General features: G+C 36.2%; 1 protein-coding gene across 2 annotated transcripts in view; it reads right to left on the bottom strand.

The window, feature by feature from the left end:
- The window catches only part of BOLL (boule homolog, RNA binding protein), a 60,122-nt gene extending 37,504 nt beyond the window's left edge, over window positions 1-22,618 (bottom strand). The window contains exons 1-7 of one of the 2 annotated variants that reach the window (XM_005573836.5): window positions 22,028-22,618; window positions 17,734-17,877; window positions 14,985-15,076; window positions 13,041-13,095; window positions 11,670-11,745; window positions 7,883-8,010; window positions 1,023-1,094 (exon numbers count right to left, since the gene is read on the bottom strand). In XM_005573836.5, coding sequence (XP_005573893.2) covers window positions 1,023-1,094; window positions 7,883-8,010; window positions 11,670-11,745; window positions 13,041-13,095; window positions 14,985-15,076; window positions 17,734-17,877; window positions 22,028-22,048 — 588 coding nt within the window. In that variant the 5' untranslated portion in view covers window positions 22,049-22,618. The remainder of the gene's footprint in view (window positions 1-1,022; window positions 1,095-7,882; window positions 8,011-11,669; window positions 11,746-13,040; window positions 13,096-14,984; window positions 15,077-17,733; window positions 17,878-22,027) is intronic. The other variant, XM_065525828.2, reaches the window with a different exon arrangement.
- Window positions 22,619-22,925: the final 307 nt, after the last annotated feature.

Below are 22,925 nucleotides of genomic sequence, written 5' to 3' on the forward strand. Positions count from 1 at the left end.
ATTCATGTTTGAGATGATGGATATGCTAATTACTCTGATTTGATCACCATATTATATGTATCAAAACATCACTACATACCCCATGAATAGGTATAATTATCATTTGTCAATGAAAAAAATTTTAAAAAGAAAAAAACACTACCAAGGATTAACTCTTTTTTATTTTTTATTTTCTAACTAATCATTTATTTTATTTATTTTTAAAACTTTTATTTTAGGTTCAGGGATACATGTGAAGGTTTGTTACATAGGTAAACTCGTGTCACAGGAGTTTGTTGCACAAATTATTTCATAGCCCAGTACCCAATAGTTATCTTTTCTGCTCTTCTCCCTCCTCCCACCCTCCACCCTCAAGTAGACCACAGTGTCTACTGTTCCCTTCTTTGTGTTCATGAGTTCTCATCATTTAGCTCACACTTCTAAGTGAGAACATGTGGTATTTGGTTTTCTGTTCCTGTGTCAGTTTGCTAAGGATAATAGCCTCCAGCTCCATCCACGTCCCTGCAAAAGATATGATCTCATTGTTTTTTATGGCTGCAAAATATTCCTTGGTGTATATGTACCACATTTTCTTTATCTATCTGTCATTGATAGGCATTCCATGTCTTTGCTATTGTGAATACTGCTGCAATGAACATTCGCATGCATGTGTCTTTATGGTAGAATGATTTATATTCCTCTGGGTATATACCCAGTAATGGGTCTAATGGTAGTTCTGCTTTTAGTTCTTTGAGAAATCTCCATACTGCTTTCCACAATGGTTGAACTAATTTACACTCCAACCAATGGTGTATAAGTGTTCCTGTTCTCTGTAACCTCGCCAGCATCTGCTATTTTTGACTTTTTAGTAATAGCCATTCTGACTGGTGTGAGATGGTATATCATTGTGGTTTTGATTCACATTTCTCTAATGAAGTATCTCTTTGTAATTAGTAAAGTAGTTGCATGAGAGAAATAAATGAAAGTTAGCTAAGAAAGGACTGAAAGTTTCAGAGAGAATTTTAACTGTAATTTATGTTTACCTGGTAGTGATATGCAGGTTGCTGATAAATGGGCTGAGCTACCATCACAGGGGAGCTACATACAGAACGTGACTATAAGAGGATGGAAAAAGAAAAATTAGGCAGAAGCCTTTAAAATAGCTCACAATAAAATTTATCTCAAATTATTACCTAAACCCAGTCAACTTCTGGTTTATGATTAGAAATGTTATTTTTCTACCCCTTATTGATATTATTACCGACTCTACTAAGTCTATTTATTAAAATCATCACAACATTTCTACTTCCATGTGGTTTCATTTCCATAGTAATGCTAAAACAACCACCAGAAAAGTTGCTTTTAGTCTGAAATGTACCACCTCCAAAGATTATGAAAATATAGTTCTAAGAGAATACTTAGAGGAAAATGACAGCAAGACTTAGTGTGACGCTGCCCGTTTCCATTGTGAGGACCAGCAGGAAACAGTTAATGTTTATAATAGTATTTACAACTGAATGAATAGCCATATCTAATTTTCCCACTAGTTACAAATAATCAATGTTCTATTCCTTTGTTATACCTATAATTAAAGCAAAGATATTTTATTTTTATTTTAGTAATTTGACATTTAAATGAGTTAATAGTTTGACAAACTTATAAGCGAAAAATCCGTGTGTAAAAAAAGTAGAGGTAACACTTGATTATTCAAAGTGAAAGAGTAAGCCCCAAAACAGATTACTTAAAACCAGATTGTCAATAAAACAGGCAAGTTATATTGCCAGATAGTAAAACTGGCTCTAATATAGCAATTAAAATTCAATGTATAATGTGGGATCTAACTTATATTGTTTTGTTTTAATGTTTGCACCCCCAAAACTGAGGAAAAGTATCATAGTTTTGTACAATTCACAGACTATGGTATGCTAATAAAACTGTATCATAGATTAACATTAGAAAATAATAATGTAATTCACTACATTAATAGATTAAAGGAGGAAAAAATGGTAATTTCAACAGAGACAGAAAATGCGTTTGTTAAAATTCCATACCTTTTTATGATTAAAAACTTTTAGCAAACATAGTAGAAAATAGCTTCCTTAATTGATTTAGGGCAGTAATTCTCAACCATGAGTGATTTTGTCCTCTAGGGAACATCCGGCAATGTTGGGAAGACATTTTTGATTGTCATAACTATGGGGAACCTAGGGATACTTCTAAACATCCTACAGTGCACAGGACAGTCCTTCACAACAAAGAAATCATCTGGCTCAAAATGTCAACAGTGCTAAGATTGAGAAAGTCTGGTTAAGAGTATCTTCCCACTTACAAAGTATTCGCATGTGTGTGTGTCTATATACATATGTATATACGTGCATATATACATGCGTATGTATATGCGTGCATATATATACATGCATATGTATATACGTGCATACATGTAAAGCTTAATAGTGAATCACTGAATTTGCTCCTTTTCAAGAACAAGGTCATGATGTATTCACTACATCAATACTGTAGCAGAGACACTGTCAGTGCAAAAACTCCAGGAAAAAAAGAAGTGAAAGAAATAGAAGTATACTGAATCATAAATAATTGTGTAAATGAGAGTTTGGCAGGGTTACTGACAGAATATCAATATTGAAAAATCAAGAGCATTACTATACACCAGCTCCAATCTTCTAGGAAATGTTATTTAAAAAACAGCATTCATCAAAGCGACAAAACTATAGTCTACTAAGAATAAGTTCAACAAAAGATGTGTCAAGCTTTTTTACGGAGAAAGAAAACTTTTTTATGGATAGAAGTAAAATAAGACAAATAAATGGAGAGATGTATCATGCTCATGGATGGGAAGATTCAGTATTTTAAAATACTGAAATGTCCCAAGTTATTCACACTATTTAATGCAATTCTAGTAGAAAAACAAGGGTTTTTCACTGAACTAAACAAGCTGAATTACAAAATATATACCTATTAACACAAAGACATAAGGATAGATGAGAGACTCCTGAAGAAGAACAATGTACTTTAAGATTTCAAGATTCATTATAAAGTCAAAATAATTAGAACTGGGCAAGGTGAACAAATACACCAATGGAACAAAATAGCAGAAAAAAGACCCACACACACGGAAACATAGTATTTGGCAGAAGATTAATTTCCAAATAGTAGGAAATAGATGGATTAGTCCATACATAAATTCAAGATTTGAGATCCAGAAGTAAAAAGTGGCAATACTACAGCTTTAAAAATAAAAAAATAGAATATATTCTTGTAGTAAAAAAACCCAAAAACTAAAAAAGATGAAAAAATCTTGTGCCAGTTTTCAAAGGGAATGTGTCCATATTTTGCCCATCCAGTATGATACTGGCTGTGGGTTTGTCATAAATAGCTCTTATTATTTTGAGATACATTCCATCAATACCGAGTTTTTTGACAGTTTTTAGCACGAAGGGCTGTTGAATTTTGTCGAAGGCCTCTTCTGCTTCTACTGAGATTAATCATGTGGGGTTTGTCGTTGGTTCTGTTTATGTGATGGATTACGTTTATTGATTTGCGTATGTTGAACCAGCCTTGCATCCCAGGGATGAAACCGACTTGATCGTGGTGGATAAGCTTTTTGATGTGCTGCTGGGTTCAGTTTGCCAGTATTTTATTGAGGATTTTTGCACTGATGTTTATCAGGGATATTGGTCTAAAATTCTCTTTTTTTGTTGTGTCTCTGCCAGGCTTTGGTATCAGGATGATGCTGGCCTCATAAAATCAGTTAGGGAGCATTCCCTCTTTATCTATTGATTGAAATAGCTTCAGAAGGAATGGTACCAACTCCTCTTTTACCTCTGGTAGAATTCGGCTGTGAATCCGTCTGGTCCTGGACTTTTTTTGGTTGGTAGGCTATTAATTATTGCCTCAATTTCAGATCTTGTTATTGGTCTATTCAGAGATTCAACTTCTTCCTGGTTTAGTCTTGGGAGGGTGTATGTGTCCAGGAATTTATCCATTTCTTCTAGATTTTCTAGTTTTCTTGCGTAGAGCCCTCTCTCACCACTCTTGTTCAACATAGTATTGGAAGTTCTGGCCAGGGCAATCAGACAAGAAAAGAAATAAAGGGTATTCAATGAGGAAAAGAGGAAGTCAAGTTGTCCCTGTTTGCAGATGACATGATCGTATATGTAGAAAACTCCATCGTCTCAGCCCAAAATCTCCTTAAGCTGATAAGCAACTTCAGCAAAGTCTCAGGATACAAAATCAATGTGCAAAAATCACAAGCATTCCTATACACCAATAACAGACAAACAGAGAGCCAAATCGTGAGTGAACTCCCATTCACAATTGCTACAAAGAGAATAAACTACCTAGGAATCCAACTTACAAGGGATTTGAAGGACCTCTTCAAGGAGAACTACACATCACTGCTCAAGGAAATATGAGAGGACACAAACAAATGGAAGAACATTCCATGCTCATGGATAGGAAGAATCAATATTGTGAAAATGGCCACACTGCCCAAAGTAATTTATAGATTCAATGCCAACCCCATCAAGCTCCTAAAGACTTTCTTCACAGAATTGGAGAAAACTACTTTAAAGTTCATATGGAACCAAAAAGGAGCCTGCATTGCCAAGACAATCCTAAGTGAAAAGAACAAAGCTGGAGGCATCACGCTACCTGACATCAAACTATACTACAAGGCTACAGTAACCAAAACAGCATGGTATGGGTGCCAAAACAGAGATATAGACCAATGGAACAGAACAGAGGCCTCAGAAATAACACCATACATCTACAACCATCTGCTCTTTGACAAACCTGACAAAAACAAGCAATGAGAAAAGGATTCCCTATTTAATAAATGGTGCTGGGAAAACTGGCTAGCCATGTGTAGAAAGCTGAAACTGGATCCCTTCCTTACACCTTACACAAAAATTAATTCAAGATAGATTAAAGACTTAAATGTTAGACCTAAAACCATAAAAACCCTAGAAGAAAACCTAGGCAATACTATTCAGGACATAGGCATGGGCAAGGACTTCATAACTAAAACACGAAAGCAATGGCAACAAAAGCCAAAATTGACAAATGGGATATAATTACACTAAAGAACTTCTGCACAGCAAAAAAAAAAACTGCCATCAGAATGAACAGGCAACCTACAGAATGGGAGAAAATTTTTGCAGTCTACCCATCTGACAAAGGGCTAATATCTAGATTCTACAAATTTACAAGAAAAAAGAAAAGAAAAAAAGAAAGAAAAACTCAAACAAATTTACAAGAAAAAAACAAACGATCCCATCAAAAAGTGGGCAAAGAACATGAACAGAAACTTCTCAAAAGAAGACATTTATGCAGCCAACAGACACATGAAAAAATACTCATCACCACTGGTCATCAGAAAATGCAAATCAAAACCACAATGAGATACCCTCATGCCCGTTAGGATGGCGATCATTAAAAAGTCAGGAAACAATAGATGCTGGAGAGGATGTGGAGAAATAGGAATGCTTTTACACTGTTGGTGGGAGTGTAAACTAGTTCAACCATTGTGGAAGACAGTGTGGCGATTCCTCAAGGATCTAGAACTAGAAATACCATTTGACTCAGCAATCCCATTACTGCATATATACCCAAAGAATTATAAATCATGCTACTATAAAGACACATGCACATATACGTTTATTGTGGCACTATTCACAATAGCAAAGACTTGGAACCAGCCCAAATGTCCATCAGTGATAGACTGGATTAAGAAAATGTGGCACATATACACCAATGAATACTATACAGTCATAAAAAAGGATGAATTCATGTCCTTTGTAGGGACATGGATGAAGTTGGAAACTATCATTCTCAGCAAACTATCACAAAGACAGAAAACCAAACACCGCATGTTCTCACTCATAGGTGGGAATTGAACAATGAAAACACTCGGACACAGGGTGGGGAACATCACACACCAGGGCCTGTTGGGGGGTGGGAGGCTGGGGGAGGGATAGCATTAGGAGAAATACCTAATGTAAATGATGAGTTTTTGCAGCAAATGTATACCTATGTATCAGACCTGCACATTGTACACATATACTCTAGAACTTAAAGTATAAGAAAAAATAAAAAATAAAAAAAGAAGAAAAAATTCTTGTAAAAAAAGACCAAAAAAATCATAAAATTTTCATGAGAAAAAAATCAAAAAGAGTTAATGAACAAGCCACAAATTGGAAGAAGATATTGGCAACCCACAAAATTCATGTAACGAACTCAAGATAAAAACAAATCACCCCAACAGAAAAATGGACAATGGATATGAACAGGCAGTTCATAGAAGAAAGTAGAATGGCCAATAAATACATGAAAATATGTTCAATATTACTACAAGTTAGGCAAATAAAAGTAAAACAAAATACTACTGCATAAAATAATATTGACATAAATTTAAAAATCTGGTAATTTTAAGGGTTGGCAGATTATGGAAAAATGGGGCTGTCATAAACTGTTGGCTAGAATGTACACTTTCAAAAGCTCTTTGGCAACATCTAGTCAAAGATATGCATATTTCATGAATGTGAAATTCTATGTATATATCCTAGCCTAGGCCAAGGTACATTAGGGAAGTACAAAAATTTTCCAGTAATAAATACATGGGCATGAATAACTTTAAGAGTATGAATTTTCATATTCTAAACTTCATATGTACTGCTTTCTGATGTGATCTGCCTGTGACTGTGTCTGTGTAATATGTATTCTTCTTTTAAAATCTCTCCTTTCACCATCACCTTTTTCCTTCCCTAAAGAAAGGTGTATTTCTCTCTCCTTCTGGATCTTGCTATAATGCTTTGTTCAGGAATGTAAATACCAACAGGGCATCAAACAGATATACAACTCAAGAGGGCAATGCCCTGAGAAATGAGAGAAGGCAAAGTAGAAAGAGCTTGCATAAGAAGTATTAAAGGGGAGATGATACTTATTTCATCTAGGGAACAAACTTAAATTAGCCGATGGTCACATGGATACATATTAAATCATTTATTTGAGTTTAAAAATAAAGTCGGAATTTTCTAAAAGCAAGTTTTATTCAGTAGTTTTATTTGGTTGACCGGCTTTGTTAACTGAGTTATAGAGCAGACACTTTCCACTATTAAGTAAGCTAAATCTACAGATACAAAGTTTTGATGAAAATATATAAACCTACAATATACAATATTCCTAAACTATTTAAACTTATAATAAACTTCAGATATCAACTTAAAAATGAGTGACTGTTTTCATAATATTTCAAAAAAATTCAGAGATAATTTATATAATAAGTAAAACCTTAGAAAACCACTGCCCCACCCAGAAAAACCCTCACATAATACATACAAGATCTGGGTATTCAATGTAACCTTGTTTGTAGAAAAAACTTAAAATGTCCATCAATAGAGGAATATAAAAAATTGTAATACACTCATACAATGAAATATTATAAAATATTAAAATAGGTGAACTACATATACAAGGATCAATGTGATATAATCTAAAAAGAGACAAACATGGTTTGATCTCAAAAATATAATGCTGAGTGTAAAAACCAGATTATTTATACAGTGTTTAAAAACCACTAAAACAATACTAGATGTCATTTATGAATACATATATTTGTAGTAAAAATATATGAAATGAATAGGAAAGATATTCTGCTTACTTCTGAACAGGAAAGAAGGTAAGGAAAACTGACATGAAGCTGTCTTACTTTACTCCCCATTTTAAGAACTTAAGTAAATGTTGCAAAATGTTGATGTCTATTAAATTTAGTTGACGTGTGTTATTATTTGTAATTATCTGTGGTTGAAATATTTCAGAAATAAAACAAACATTAAAAAAATCAATAAGTAATAGGTAGAAATCCTTTTTAAATGAAATTACTTACAGGCCAAGGTGGTGGGACAGAAGTTACCTCTGGAGTATGAAAATAAGCAACACCATTATGGTAAGTATAAGGATATCCAGTTGAAGTTGTTAGATACATTGTTCCAGCTGCTGGCATTATACTAGAACCTAAAGCAAAGATTAAATAATAATAATTAAAACGTTCAATTTAACTGTTAAAAATGTAGTTTCTAAACACTTCAGAAAAATATTTATCTTAATATACCTTTGTAGCTATGGTAAAAATGGAATGTCACAGGTATTTAAAAAAACTTCCTTATGTCAAAGTATCTTTGAAGCATGTATTTTTAAACTCAATACCTTAAAGCTTTTAGTTTAAGATGATTAAAAGAAAAGATAAACAATGCTAATAGAAATACTAAATATGTATCAATTCAGATTCCAACACCAGTATGCTACACAGAGCTTAACAATTTAGATTATCATCAGCAAAGTAATTATTTGTACAAATATAAATTATGTATAATTACTTTAAGACTATATACACTATAGTAAAGTTCCTAAGGTCTTGGCTAGACTTTTTATTTCTGAAAGTTCAAAGATGATGGAGGCAGTAGAGTTGGAGAAGATTCTACTTTCCTGAAGACATTTTGGTTCCACCCTACTAATTCTTTGGATATCCTACCAGCAAACATTCATTCATGCTATGGCTCTCTTTTCTCTCTCTTTTCTATGATCTATTCTCTATCTAGTCTCCCTTTGCTACAACTGCTGCTGTTGCAAACATGACCTCAAGTCTTCATGTGGCTAGTCTGGGGTCCCCATCTCGTTTCCCAGGCCAAGTTATATAAACCCCCACCACAAACCAAAAAACAATAAATAATATACATATTTTTTTTTGTCATGGAGGAGACTTTAAAAGTTAAATTAGCCAAATTAGATTAGGGTCTTAACCAGCAAGGTTATATAAATTAGTGAAACTGACAATTCTTCTTCCACCTGTACCAGTGCTTCTCAAAGTTTCACATAAATTAGAATCACCTAAATTGTTTATTAAAATGCAAATTCCAGGGACTTATCTTCAGAGATTCTGAGTCAGTAAATCTGGGACAGGGCCTAAGAGTTTGCATTTTGACAGCTTCCAATGAACTGATACTGTCTGCAAACCACACTTCAAATAGCACGGGCCTATCACTTTAAGTAATACTATTGCTCCTCAGCTTTTATATTTTCACTGCATTTGATCTAGTATTGTTATTATTTATTTTAATGGTTCTTAATTAGATCTTTTTGAGAATCTGATGAAAACCAGGGACCTTTTCCTCAGATATATATACAGTCAAACACAATTTTACACGCAATTCTGGAGGTCCATGGATTCCCCCCAAAAGTTATTCAACTATTATTCAAAGATAATGATAATGGTTCATTATTCAATAATGGTTTATTATTCAAAGAACATGAACCATGCTTTACCTGCTAAATAAATAAATTTTCAGTGCATACTATCTCAAGGCATTGAACTGGGCCCTAGTGATACAGCAAAAAATAAAAAAATTAGACATGAGATGGTCTGTATCCTCAAAGAAGTTAGGTCTGGTAGGGAAGATAGTAATTAGTTGATTACACAATTAATTAATTAAATACAATTTTGATAAATACATGAGGCAGTATAGGGTATGATACTGAACATTTCAATTATTATATATATATAAAACATATAAAAATCTCTATATATACACATATGTGGAACATTTGTGATGAAATGATGTTTCAGCTAAGCTCTAAAGAATGAATTGGATGGCAAAGAACATTCTAGGTAAAGAAAACAGTATATTAGATTCTGAGAACAGGAGTATAGTATGTTCTGGAACTGAAAGAAGGCTAGATGGCTAAAGCATGGAAAGAAAAGGGAAGAATATCTCAAAATAAGCTGAGCATAAGACAATAAGAAGTGCACTTTTGAAAGATCACTCCGGCTTCCTTGTGAATGATGGATTGGAAGGGAGAAAGATTGGATTCACAGAGACCACTTAGGATGATTTTCCAGGAATTAAGGTAAACAAAGTGGTTAGCTGGGACTCAGGTGTTGGTAATGGAGACGGAAAGAAATGACAGACCTAAGAAAAAACTAAGATAAGAATCCCTTATTTGTAAATGTACTTTTAATACCTATTTTTCTTTGCAGAAAAGTCAAAAGAACTTTGGAATCAAACAGTCCTGCATTTGAAGGCTAATGCCACCACTCACCATTAGGCTATTTAACCCCATACTTCTCAAAGTTGGATAAGGGATGGATGGTATACCAGGAGATATGAAAAAGCAGAGGCTGAACATAGTAATCTTCCTCCAGAATCAGTTTTATTCAATTGTTTTTGGGAAACATTTTTATATTCAAATAAACAATATGATATTATGGAACAGAATGCAAATTATACATGATGTTTTTACATAAATCGTGAGACTTAAGAAAATTTGCAATTCCAATATGCTGCAGTGGGTTAGGAACCACAACATGCCAAGATTAACTCTCCTCTACGAGTATTTCAGCAGAAACATTTTTAAAACAATGACTTTACCTTTTTGGGATTGAATTTTCTATTTACAAAAATAGATATAATAATACGTCATGGGGTTCTATGAAGATTAAATGAAAACCCATAACATTGACCCTTCCACTAAGTAGTTTTGAAAAAACAATTAGTATATTTGAAAGCATTCAGCATAGTGCTGATTTATTTTCTATTTCAGCAACTGGTAGATCATACTATGAACGTTACTATTTAGTACATATTGCTGGTGATAATGGGCTAAAGGACTGTTACTACATGTTCTAGCTTAATCTTTGCAAGTAACAACAATAGTCTGAAAATATTCAGCGTTCTGCCATATTTAGTGCATTCCATTTTGTATTAACCTACTGAGGATATTTTGTCTCCTAAATTAACAAATACTAAGCCAAAATTAAACTTAATATACGTCAATCTCTTTTTTGTTGTAGTTGTGGCAACTGTATTAACTGAATATTTATTATTTCTAAGTCAAAAGCATAAAAGTCCAAATGAATACAATCTATTAATTTGTTAACAGATTATACATAATAATTACCAAATGTTTTAAACATTCCCGTAGACACTAGGATGTGGCCAAGGGAAAATAAGTTAGTTATTAATTTTACATCACATTTCTCCTTCTAGCCAAAGACTGTTTGGAATATTAATAAATATTAAAGGTAAAAAGTTAACTATAAAGATGCCTAACTTAATAAATAGAAAGAGTGAGGAAAGAATAATAGAATTGAAAGCATTAGAGACATTTGGGGAAAGTAGATACATAACTTAGCTAATTCCTAAAGCTTTAGGGATTGTCCCTCTGAAAATTATGACACACTTGGCTGGGTTACAGTACATAGCATGCAGTGAGTTTCTGATATTAGTTCTATGTTTTCACTTTCAATATTTTTACTCTGATTAATTTTAAATTACTTTCTAATTAAATTTTTTCTCATTAGTAAGTCTAAATTATTAAATTACTAATTACTTTTGCTATTTTAAATGATATTTTCATCATGAAAGATTGTTCCTTTAATGATATAACTACACAGAATATACTTAAGCATCTTTATGTATATAAAGTTTTTTCTCAACCAAAAAAAATTGAGATACATTATTTTGTGGCAAAAAATACTCAGTTTTTCCACCAACTTTGCTAAAATAACTATTAAATGAAAGAAACATGATATTTTAATAAAGTTCTATGAAAAGTCTCATATTTCAAAAAAGAACCATGCAAAAATATTTTAAAATACATTAGTTTTCAATACATACGAGGGATCCCTACTTGTTGTTTTCTTATTGCTGGACCAATGTTCAGCTTCTTATCCTTGTAATTAAGTTTTTCAGCCTAAAATAAAGAAAAAGGAAATTATTTTATTATTTTAGCACTATTATTAAAAAATAAATAAGGAAAAACCAGTTAGAAAGAATTTCAAAAATTCAGACTATAACATTCTTTCAAATCAGCAAGGAATAGTGGGAAAGAGCAGTCTTCAGACTGAAATAGATCTGGGTCTGACCGCAATTCCCCATTTGTAATACAGTCAATCCTCATTACTCATGGATTCTGTATTCGTGAATTTACCTATTTGCAAAATTTATTTGTAATCCTAAAATTAATATTTGTGGCAATTTTGAGGTTATTAGTGGACATGTGCAGAGTGGCGGAAAATTTGAGTAGCCTGATACACATGCTCCCAGCTGAGGTCAAATAAGGTGATATTCTTTCTTCTTGTTCCAGTGCTCATACTCTAAGAGAGAGCTTTCTATTTAGTGCCACGCTTTCTCCATTTTTGTGCTTTTTTGTTGGTGATTTTGCTATTTAAAATGGCCCCCATGTGCATTGCTGAAGTGCTGGCTAGCACAAGAAGACTGTCATAGGCCTTATGGAGAAGATATATATTAGATGTACTTAATTCAAGCATGAATTATAGTGCTGTTGGCCATGGTTTCAATGTTAATGAACCAGTAATCTGTTATATATGATGCCTTTAAATGGAAAAACACATAAAACAAGGTTATATATTGATAGGTTGATGGCAATATTGTGACCAGAGGTTCTTGGGAACCTTACCTTGTATTTCCCCTAGAAAGAGTAGTTCAGCATTTGCTAATTCAGTGTTCCTAGCAATGACAGAGAACATAACTGCCACAAATAACAAGAATTGACTGTATATGATTTTAATAACATATAATTCAAATTCTACATTTTTCTAAAAAAGTTAAATGTTATATTTGCCTTAACAAAGTTATCACACTGAATTGCTGGCTATAGGCTTTTTCTGTGAATATTCTTAGTATATATAATGTTTTTCACAGGAGGGAAATCATCTCAGATAACCTCACTGTTGGAATCCACATTTGTAGTGTTTTTTAAACATTCAAAATGCTATTAACATTTTGCAAAAGACATATCCCCAAGTTCTTAGTTGAAGTAAATAAAGCGAAACATTATATTACAGTTTCACAACCATACTCGTAATGATTTTGGAATTTGCTCTTCTGCAGATTAAGTTTCCTACAGACCAATGCCAATGCAAACCTTTTTAAAAAAGCAATTGATTACTGTATTCGAACCCTGAAAAGATTAGTTTCAAATACAAAAGTTCCAGAAATGAAGTTAAATACACCAAAAGATCATACCTCTTGTAAAATTTTTTGTGCATCTTCTTGTGTTTCAAAAGTGACGAAACCATACCTAAATAAATGCATTAATTATTACTAATTAATCATTTTCTTAGAATGTTATATTAATTATATTAAAATGTTTTAAAATTTTGCTTTTAAATAATGGGCCACTGTAGAAGTAGGCATCTTTCTATGCTGCACTAGCATGGGAATCTTAGAAGAATCACTCACAGTTTAACACTGTCACCTCCCTTAGTCAGGGAACTAAAAGAAAAAAAAAAAACCCTGAGATCCTGAAACAGCTTCAGCCCTCAGCTATATGCAAGGAAGAAAAGCACAAGAGATTCATGCCGTGGCTTAAAAATTGGGATGCAATAAATTTCAATTCAGAGCGATAATCTCCTATTAAACTAATAGAAGTTTGGCTAAGAGAAATCAAAGTTGAAAAATAACTAAAAAATTAAACATTTCAACACAATAAAATTTCTTACATTGGTGAATGACTATGTAAATATATTATTTAGTTATTATTATTAGCACATATAACTGATAATGTAATTATTAGTATATTTCCCAAACAATATCTATTAAAAATATGTACAATGCAGATTTCATATCTGTTTTTCATACATAATTAACTTCAAACACAATTCATATAATGTTCAAGATACAAATACACATAAATAATGTGCTCCATGTCCAAAAAGCCAAAATAGGTAGAGAAAAAGGTAACAAAAGAAAGAAAAAGTGTCTCTCTCAAAACATAATTGCTATTTAGATAACTTAAGGAAACTCTTCTGAGTAATGCTAAATATCTTCACTATTTTCTTCAATTCATAATTACTGGATCATATACCAAGTTTCTTCTTTTAAACAAAGGAATTTCTCTTCATCTATTTGCCCAAATATTAAAAGAGTTAAGGAATTATTTTTACATTTTTTTTTTTTTTTGTAGAACACACACACCACCCAGTGGAAAAGGCATAAAATACAGTTTACATTTCCATGTATGTTTTTCAATGATTAAAAAATGGATATTACCAAAACATTGCAAATTCTGTTAGTAAAACAAAAGAGGTAAATCTCACTTCATCTTAATATTGTTTGGCATTCTGAGGAAGTATCTCATTTATTTAAAAATAACCTTTCTGTAGAATCCCATCTCTTCCAGAGTATCCATCTGTCTAATGTTGTTTCTCACTAATACCACCGCAATGGGTCCCTTTTCTTAAGCCTATAAATATGTGTCTTGCCTCTCTTTCAAGAAAATAAATACAATACTTTACTGCCTTATCTATTTTCTTTTAACTTTGCAGTCCAACTCCTTAAGTGAGTGTACTATGCAAGCTACCTTTTTTTTTTTTTCTGAAATTCGGCTTTGTACACATAACAATCCACTGAAACAGCTCTATACATTTAAAGACACAGTCTATTGCTTTCTTCTTATTTTCATTATCATTGATAGGGCAATTCAAAATCATTCTCACTAGAATTATATTTCTCATATTGGTCCCCCAATTAGGTCTCTGAGGCACAACCTACAGACATTTCTTGGTGTCAGCTGTTTTCAAATAAAGCTCTCTATAGCCTAAAGCAGGGATACAATTCCAAAAGAATCTGATTCGTTTAGCTTCTCATTCCTCAGCTAATGTACATCTGCTACTCACATTAAGTGCTTGCTGCCTAACACTGAATGGTCCCTCCACCCATGCAGGAATAACTTCCCAACAAATTAAGAAATACTACAGTGTCTCCTCCCTCCAAAATACACACACACACACACACACACACACACACACACACACACAAACAAAATAGGAAATCAAAAGGTAGGAGGAAAGAAGAGGGCATGATAGTCTCCGCTGGAAAATGGAACCAAAGTAAACTGGCATACAAAAACCTAGTAATCCAATGAAAATAGAGTTGTTAATTCTATAGACAATCTATAATGATACTAACCCTTTGGATACTCCAGCTCTGTCATTTACAATCTTCACTTCTTTCACAGACCCATACTGGGAAAAAAATTTTCTTAAATCACTTTCATTTGTCTAATGGCATAAAAAGAAAACATTAAAAAACATTTTTTAGTTGATAAAAGATGAATAATTCTCATGCTTGCTCTGGAGACAGAAAAAGTTATAGATAAGATGCATGAAAAATGCCTCTCATGATCAAAACAGTGCATAAACCACCAGGTGATTAAAATCAAAATAAATACCTTGCTTTATACAATAGCTATGTTGTTAAATTACTATATGTCAATAAAAATGTAAGCTGAATTATTTTAAAACTACAAAGCTCATTATTTAAAGAAGTCTTTATGATTCTTGTTCGCTAGCTGGCCAGTTTTTTAAAAACCAATTTGGATTAGGAATGCTATTTCCATAGTAAGGGTATATTACTATTGGCTCTTGTGGCTCAGAGACACTCACGGCACTGGAACTAGGTTATGTTGGCCTACACCAGTCATTCTATTTTAATCAGTAGTCTCAGGAACTCCTTTCTTAAGTCAGTTTTAGGAAAGGAATGTATTTCCAAAAGTGCTTCAACTCAACTGTGAGAACAATGGAGTGACTATAAGATTTAAAGTTATTAGATTCCTTATCTGTACTCAATATACATTTCAGCTAAATTCAGACATTGTTTTGAGAGTAAAATAAAAATTGGAATCATAATTACATTTAAAACATACAAAGTATCTACAAAGATGGTTTTGGCATATCTGTTTTTCTAATCAAAATAGTCTGATAATAGACTCATATCACCTTTTCTCAGAATGCTGACACTAAATTCATTGCAATTTCATTTTCAGGTTTAGCTGTAATTGTTTGTCTACAAGAGTAACTTTTCTCTAGAAAAAAATTTCTTTATATACACCAGAAAAAGACATGCCTTAGTGCAGAGCTATGCCTTTTGAGTTCAACTGTCACCTCACTACTTACATATACTATTGGTTTTTAGCTGGTAACATAAAGCCTGCTAAGCTGGATAATGACAAATACTGATTCAATCTAAGAAAAACTGAATGCCTTTTATTTCAGTTAACAGGAAATGAAATCAATGCTAGAATAAGAATTGTTACTAGATATTTGAATACAAATTAATTCCAACTATTCTCTGGTAGAATAATCACAGCTGAATTTTGTAGCTCCACTTCTTCAGTGACAAAGGGACAGTCAAGAAAAGTAAGCATTAAGAGAGATAGTCTGTTCGCTTCTAAAAATGAAAGGTTAAAAAGTCTGTGACTACTTGCTATTACAGTAAATTATTTCCTTGCTGGACTTTATCTGTGGTTTTGAAAAAGGTATAAGCATACAGGAGGGAGCCCTAGCAGTTACCGTAAAGCTATGGCTGCCTTATAACAACCGTTTCCAAAGTTCATGCTGCAGCTGATGGGCTTCAGTAACCTAAAATAACTTGGCCATACACATATTTATATTTATTGATAACTTATTTTTAAAAACATGCTAAGCTATTGTAATATAAATGAATTCCCAAATTGAACATTTTTGCCAGTCATCAGTATTTTCCACAGATACAGAAAACCTTTTTAAAAATAAATATTTTATAAGAAATAATTTTTCTTACTTTATTTTTAGTGAAACAATCATATACTTGTTTAAGACTCATTGTTTTGGCAAATACACTAAGTGTAACATTTCTCTTGTGCAGGAAAAAAGAAATTCCACCCAAATTGTAACAGATTGATTATATGGAAATAGTGAGTTATAAATGTCAAATATCACACCTAATGGTATAAGGAAAGTTTTTTTTTTGTCCAAAATAACTCTCCCTATAATTTCTAATATGTAAAATAGAGTCTTGGAAATCCTTCCATATATCCATTTGAAAGTAAGAGTATTCCACTTACAGTATCTATGCATGCCTTTCTTGTAGGTGTTTACTCATGCGGGGTGGGGGGCACTGCACATCATCTCATGAACTATGCTTCCTTGGAAGAGTGGAATAGCTGATTACATGATGTAAATATATTACTTTTTAAAAAACTTTTATTTTAGGTTCGGGGTACACGTGCAGATTTGTTATAAAGATAAATCGTCATGGGGGTTTGTTGTACAGATTATTTAGGCACCCAGGTACTAAGTCTAGTACTGAGTAGTTATTTTTTTCTGCTTAAATATATTATTTTTAAGATGCTTTATTTTGACAAGGACACAGGAGTTTTCTGGTAATCAAATCCTAAACTCTAACATAGAAAGTGCTTTGCAAAGAATAGACGCCTAGGAGGTTGCTCAGGAATCTGAGATAAGAGTTGGGATAAAGAAATAGTATTTCATAAAACTAAGTTTTTAAAGAATTGAGTCTCTTCTGAAAATTATAATCATTCATTATTTTGGCTATTGGAGTATAGGCAAGAAAGTATAATTAGTTCTGGTATGGAAGAGTGTGGAGCTATGAGACAGAAAACGAGGCTTCTAGTCTCACTCTGTCACTATGTGGCTGGCTAGGAGCCTACAGCAAGTCAATGAGGCTCAATTTCCTTGTATTTGACATTGAACAAACAGTTTTTATACTTTATGTAACCTACATGTTGGTTCGAAAGATTCTTTATAAGAAGGAAATTTGAAATCTATTAATCATTATGCAAATATGTTATGATTTTATAGCTGCACAAATAAACAATTTCTGAGAAATAAAGACTTCTAATGAAAAAATACACTTTACTGCATGCATAAATAGGTACCTTAAAGTCAATTCCTCCTACAAAGATGCGATTAGGGATCACTGTTCCATATCTTGGGGCACTTGTTGGGTTATTCAAAGGCACAGGCGACACAGGATTAGGGGATGGAGATAATGAATCTGTTTGCATCTGGTTTGATGTTTGCTGTAAAATAAAATTCTTTTACACTTTTTGCACTGGGTATAATGCAGTCTGCTTTTGATGCAGACTGAAAATGTATCTTTAAAAAAGATGAGTCATTTAGGTAAAATATAGTATTCTAGGCTTTACTTTTAATATTATAAAAATTATAATTAGAGCTAAGAGCTTTTTAGAGCAACAGAACTAGGAAACACAGAATCTACTCCAGTATAGAGATTTTAAATATTAAGTACATTACTTAAAATGCTTATATTATTATCAAACCGATTACTTAATTGTTCAGGGGAATATTAAACTCATGAAGATGTTTGAGAAAGAGAAAAACAGTCCCAGCCTGACACAATCAGCTGGGCCCTGGTGTTGTTAGGAGTTGGCCTGGCACTCACGGCTAGGCTGTGGTGTTTTCTCATTAACAGAATACCAACATCAGACAAAGTCACCCTGTGACTCTGATGGATTAAGATTAAAAACAAGACCACTCCACAATCATGTTCGAAGGCTGACTAAAAAAAACGCATTGCCCAAATCCAATAATAACCAAACATCCCTCCATTCTGGCTGATATGAGTGACTGCCCCTTCTTTATTAGTTATAGTTTTGGCCTCGATCCATTTTTCTTTCCTTTTAGATAAAAGTTAACACATCCAATCATAGAATTACTACCATTTCCTGACGATATACATTCCAGAGTAAAGCCCTGCTTCCTTAAACCCTCTCTAAAAATTGCTCAACACAAGCCTATATCCTATGAGTTCTAACACCTTCTGATTGAGAGGCCCCATGGTTTCTGTTTTCCTTTGTTTGAACGATTAACAGACCCAACTTCACTAAATGACGCTTGTGTTCCTGGTGGTCTTTAACTAATGGTCATTGATAAGTTAATAAACTGTAACATTCACATTCACCATTTTCAGCCTGAAGGTCAAAATTTTAAATGCACTTGTCATTTTGAAGATTGGACTGATTTTGTTAAAAATTATATACTTATAGCTCATAAATGTTTATTCCAAAGAATTAGCTCAGTACATATCCATATGTTCACAACGATAAGTTAGAGGATCTAATTTAAATTTTAATAAACATATATAAATGTATAAGCCTTTGCAGAATGGTAAAATAATAGACTTTTAAGGTATAACTGAAAGAAAACCAGGACTTGAGAATCATGTAGAAGAGAAACCAATTCAAGAACTGGTGAATTATTTTCCATCTGGAAACACTAAACACACTTCTGAGACAGTCTAATATCCTAAATGTGTGCTTCAAAAAACTTGAAGTAAACTGGGTGTTGTGGCTTGTGCCTGTAATCCCAGTTGCTTGGGAGGCTGAGGCAGGAGGATTGCTTGAGGTCAGGAGTTCAACCCCAGCCTGGGCAATAAAGCGAGACCCCGTCTCAAAAAGAAAGAAAAAGAAAATAACAAATCTTGAAGTTCATAATTCAAATTCTCTGAGAAACAAACACATGAAAATGAATTTCCAGCTCAGGTAATAGAGTTGTTCTTTTTCAAATTTGTGTTCTTTCTTCTCTGGTCAATACAATCACAATCCCTCAATTAATCTTTGCAAGATGTACAGAGAAATGACTAGGGCAGGAGTGGCAATTGGGCTATAGGCTGGACCTTATGGGCTCTCTTCTCCATCCAGCCTTAAGGAAGTACATACTCCTAATAAGGGAATACGTAAATACTTCTTTTAAAACACGGAAAAGCCACCACATTTAATAATTACTATGTTGTAGTTTCCAGTGAAAGAAACTGGGAATCTAATCTTAACAACTTTCTCTCTGGGCACTTGGAGGTTATTTGTGACATCAGTCACTTTGCTCAGTAGGATATAATGCTCAGAATGGGTAATTCTGGAATGCTTAGTATTTTTCAACTGTGGATTTTGTATTGCTAGAAATAATATAACAGCTCTACTAGATGTAATCTTGTCTTTCTGCCCATTTGTTTACAGTGTCAAAGTTACCTATTTGCTAAATTAAAAAAATCATTCTTCATGAAATTCTCTTATTGAAAATAAGATGTACTAATTTGTTTGCAAGTTTAAGTAAAAGACAAACCCCATTATATTTCATCGAGGGAAGGATGAAATGAACGGAAGTAAACAGTGCTTTATTTCCAATCTCGAGAAACTAAAGGATACTCCCTGAGAAAAGAAAAACCTTTCACACTCAATTCACTTCACTCTCCTCCAGTCCCTAAGGCTCCTGCTCTAATGTGGGCTCGCTTTGCTTAATTTTTCTCCCTCATCATTTTCTAACATACGATATAATTTACTTATTATGTCCATTATCCGTCTCCACTATTATGTAATGCACTAGGGCAGGAGTTTTGCTTTTTTCACGGCAGCATCTAAAGTACTGACAGTACACAGCAGGTGCTCAATGAATATCTGTTGAACGACTAAAAGTGAATCATTTCTTCAGGAGAGACCTGCTCACGATATGCCAAATAGGCTGAAGGCAAAAGAATACAGTATAACAGCAGTCTACTATATATATATACACATGTGTATATGTGTGTATATATATATATTCTATATATATATACACATGTGTATATGTGTGTATATATATATATTCTATATATATATACACATGTGTATATGTGTATATATATATATATTTGAGACGGAGTCTCGCTCGTCACCAGGCTGGAGTGCAGTGGCGTGATTTCAGCTCACTGCAACCTCTGCCTCCCCGGTTCAAGAGATTCTCCTGCGTCAGCCTCCCGAGTAGCTGAGACTACAGGCGTGCACTAATTTTTTTGTATTTTTAGTAGACACAGGGTTTCACCATGTTGGACAGGATGGTCTCGATCTCCTGACCTCGTGATCCGCTCACCTCAGCCTCCCAACGTGTTGGGATTACAGGCGTGAGCCACCACACCAGGCCTACGAAATATTTTAATGTTAGCAATAGCAAGGCTTAGGTAGAGGCAACATCTAAGTTCATTATTAACAATTAGTGATGCATTGAGTTAAACAACAAAGAAAGCCTCAAATTCTAACTAGCAATAAATTCCGCACGTGTTACGGAAGCACCTAGAAGGGGACTGTTGTCGGGTCTGAAGTCTCCTCCGCTTGTTAAAACTTCCAGCACTAGAGAGTTTATTAAACTTCTCCTCCAAAGCAATGTGCCCTCACTGGCTCCTCCCCTTAAGTCAACCTCGAGATCTAGCATCTATTTTGCAAAGGAAGACAGCAGGAACGGGCGGGCTAACCGTCGCAGTCACTGCCTCGGCGCTCCTCCCCCTCCAAGGCCAGCAAGTTGCGGCACTGGGGGAAATGGCCGCGGCGACAACTTCCTCGAGTTCTCTCGGGTCATCGTGAACTTGGGCACCAAAACGAGGATCCACCCCCTCCCCACCAAAGTGCGGGAGGGAAAAGAAGGCTAGCCAGCGAGAAATTTTGCCCCGCAAATCCGCCAGCAGCAGTGGCGGGAACCCTCAACGGCACAGACCCCGCCGCTGGCCTCGTGCGCAGCTGGTCCCCCCCCTCGCGCGGCGCTCCCTGATTGGCTGCTGGCGGCGGGACGGGGCGGGGCGGGACGGCACGTTGCCGCTGCGCCTCGGGCCTGTGTGGGCCGTCTTTCTTCACTTCCCCAAGTCCGCCCTGACTGGCTCGGGTGCACAGCCAGTGCTACAGTGTCCGGATCCCACCTGGGCCACAGGCGGGCCCCCGCGAGGTCTCTCAGACCTTCCGGTCCTCGCTGACCAGTCGGGGAGTGGAGGCGTCGACCGCCCTGACAACTCCTCGCTCTGGGCCGATGGGTCGAAGTTCGGCCGGAGGGAGCGTCAAAGACGCTGCCTAGCCCAATTTCGGCGGGAAAGCAGTTTATCTGCTCGGACTCCGCTGGGTGCCCGGCAGCCCGCCGCCTCCCGAAACATCTGCGCCTGAGGTCCCCTGGCCCGTCTACACCCAGTCCAGGCCCCGTGGCGGCGCCTTCCTGACCCCCATGACACAGCCAGACGAGGTCTGCGGGCGGGCGGCTCCTGGCAGCGGTCGATGGGGCACCTGGCCACGTTTCTTCCTAACCAGATAGCGAGCGTTTGGGGTCTTCACCTTGCCCCTCCAGGCGCTCAGGGACCGGCTCCACGCTGCTCCTTCTCCCCACTACCCCGCGCCCTGGGGCCCTGATCGCCGTACTCACCTGCCCGGACTCGGTTTCCATCTTCCTCTCTGCTCTTCAGAGACGCGGGTAGGGAAGAGAAGCCTAAAGTTTGAAACCACCTTCACGCCAAGGCAGCAGCGCTGCTTGTCCTGCCTGGGACTCTCGCCCCCTGGCGGCGAGGGCGGCGGTGGCAGCTGCAGGGGAGCAGGCTCAGACCCGGGCCCTGAACCTGCCACCTGGCGGGTGGGGAGAAGCAGACGGCGTCGCCTCGGGTGGCAGGCGGCGGTGCGGGCGGGCGCCGCAAGCTGGAGAGGGGCGCGGGCGGGCGAGTTTCGGCTGCGGCTCTGGGACTCCGAGCCGGGGCGTCTCAGGGGCAGAGCGCACGGCACAGCGGGGCAGGCGTGGGGCGTGCGGAGCGAGGGCTCTGTTCTGGGACCCCTCTCGCCTGCTCTCAGACGGCTGGGGAAGAGAGAGCGAGCGGTCGGGCAAAGCTCCATGCACGGCACGCCTTCCCGTCTCCTCCACTTGAGAAGAGTCGGCCTCTGGGACTGGTGGGTTTCGAGAGGTTGAGGTGACCTTAAGCCTTTACTGGGCTGGAAGAAGCCGATTGACGGGCGACTTCCGAAGACTGGTGTAATGCGAAGAAGGTTCTAGAGTCAAACTCTGACTCTCGGGGCCTGACGCGCCAAACTCGGGGGCTCCTGAGAAGCCGCGGACGCCTCTCTGCACCTGTTGCCGCCGTCACTCATCCCGCCAGGCGGGCGGGGCCGCGCGGGTGGCTTCGTCAGGACCTGCCGCTCAGCCTAGTCGGGCTCCGGTGCCCGCCCCGGACCGTGCCCCAAGCGGGTCCCGGCCCCGCTGAGCACCTCCAGCAGTGGCACAGCCTCTGGAATGGTCCCGGACGAAGCCACCCGCGCGGTAGGGGGCGACTTAGCGG

The sequence above is a fragment of the Macaca fascicularis genome, chromosome 12 (genome assembly GCF_037993035.2).
Source record: "Macaca fascicularis isolate 582-1 chromosome 12, T2T-MFA8v1.1".
In the NCBI taxonomy this organism is placed as follows: domain Eukaryota; kingdom Metazoa; phylum Chordata; class Mammalia; order Primates; family Cercopithecidae; genus Macaca; species Macaca fascicularis.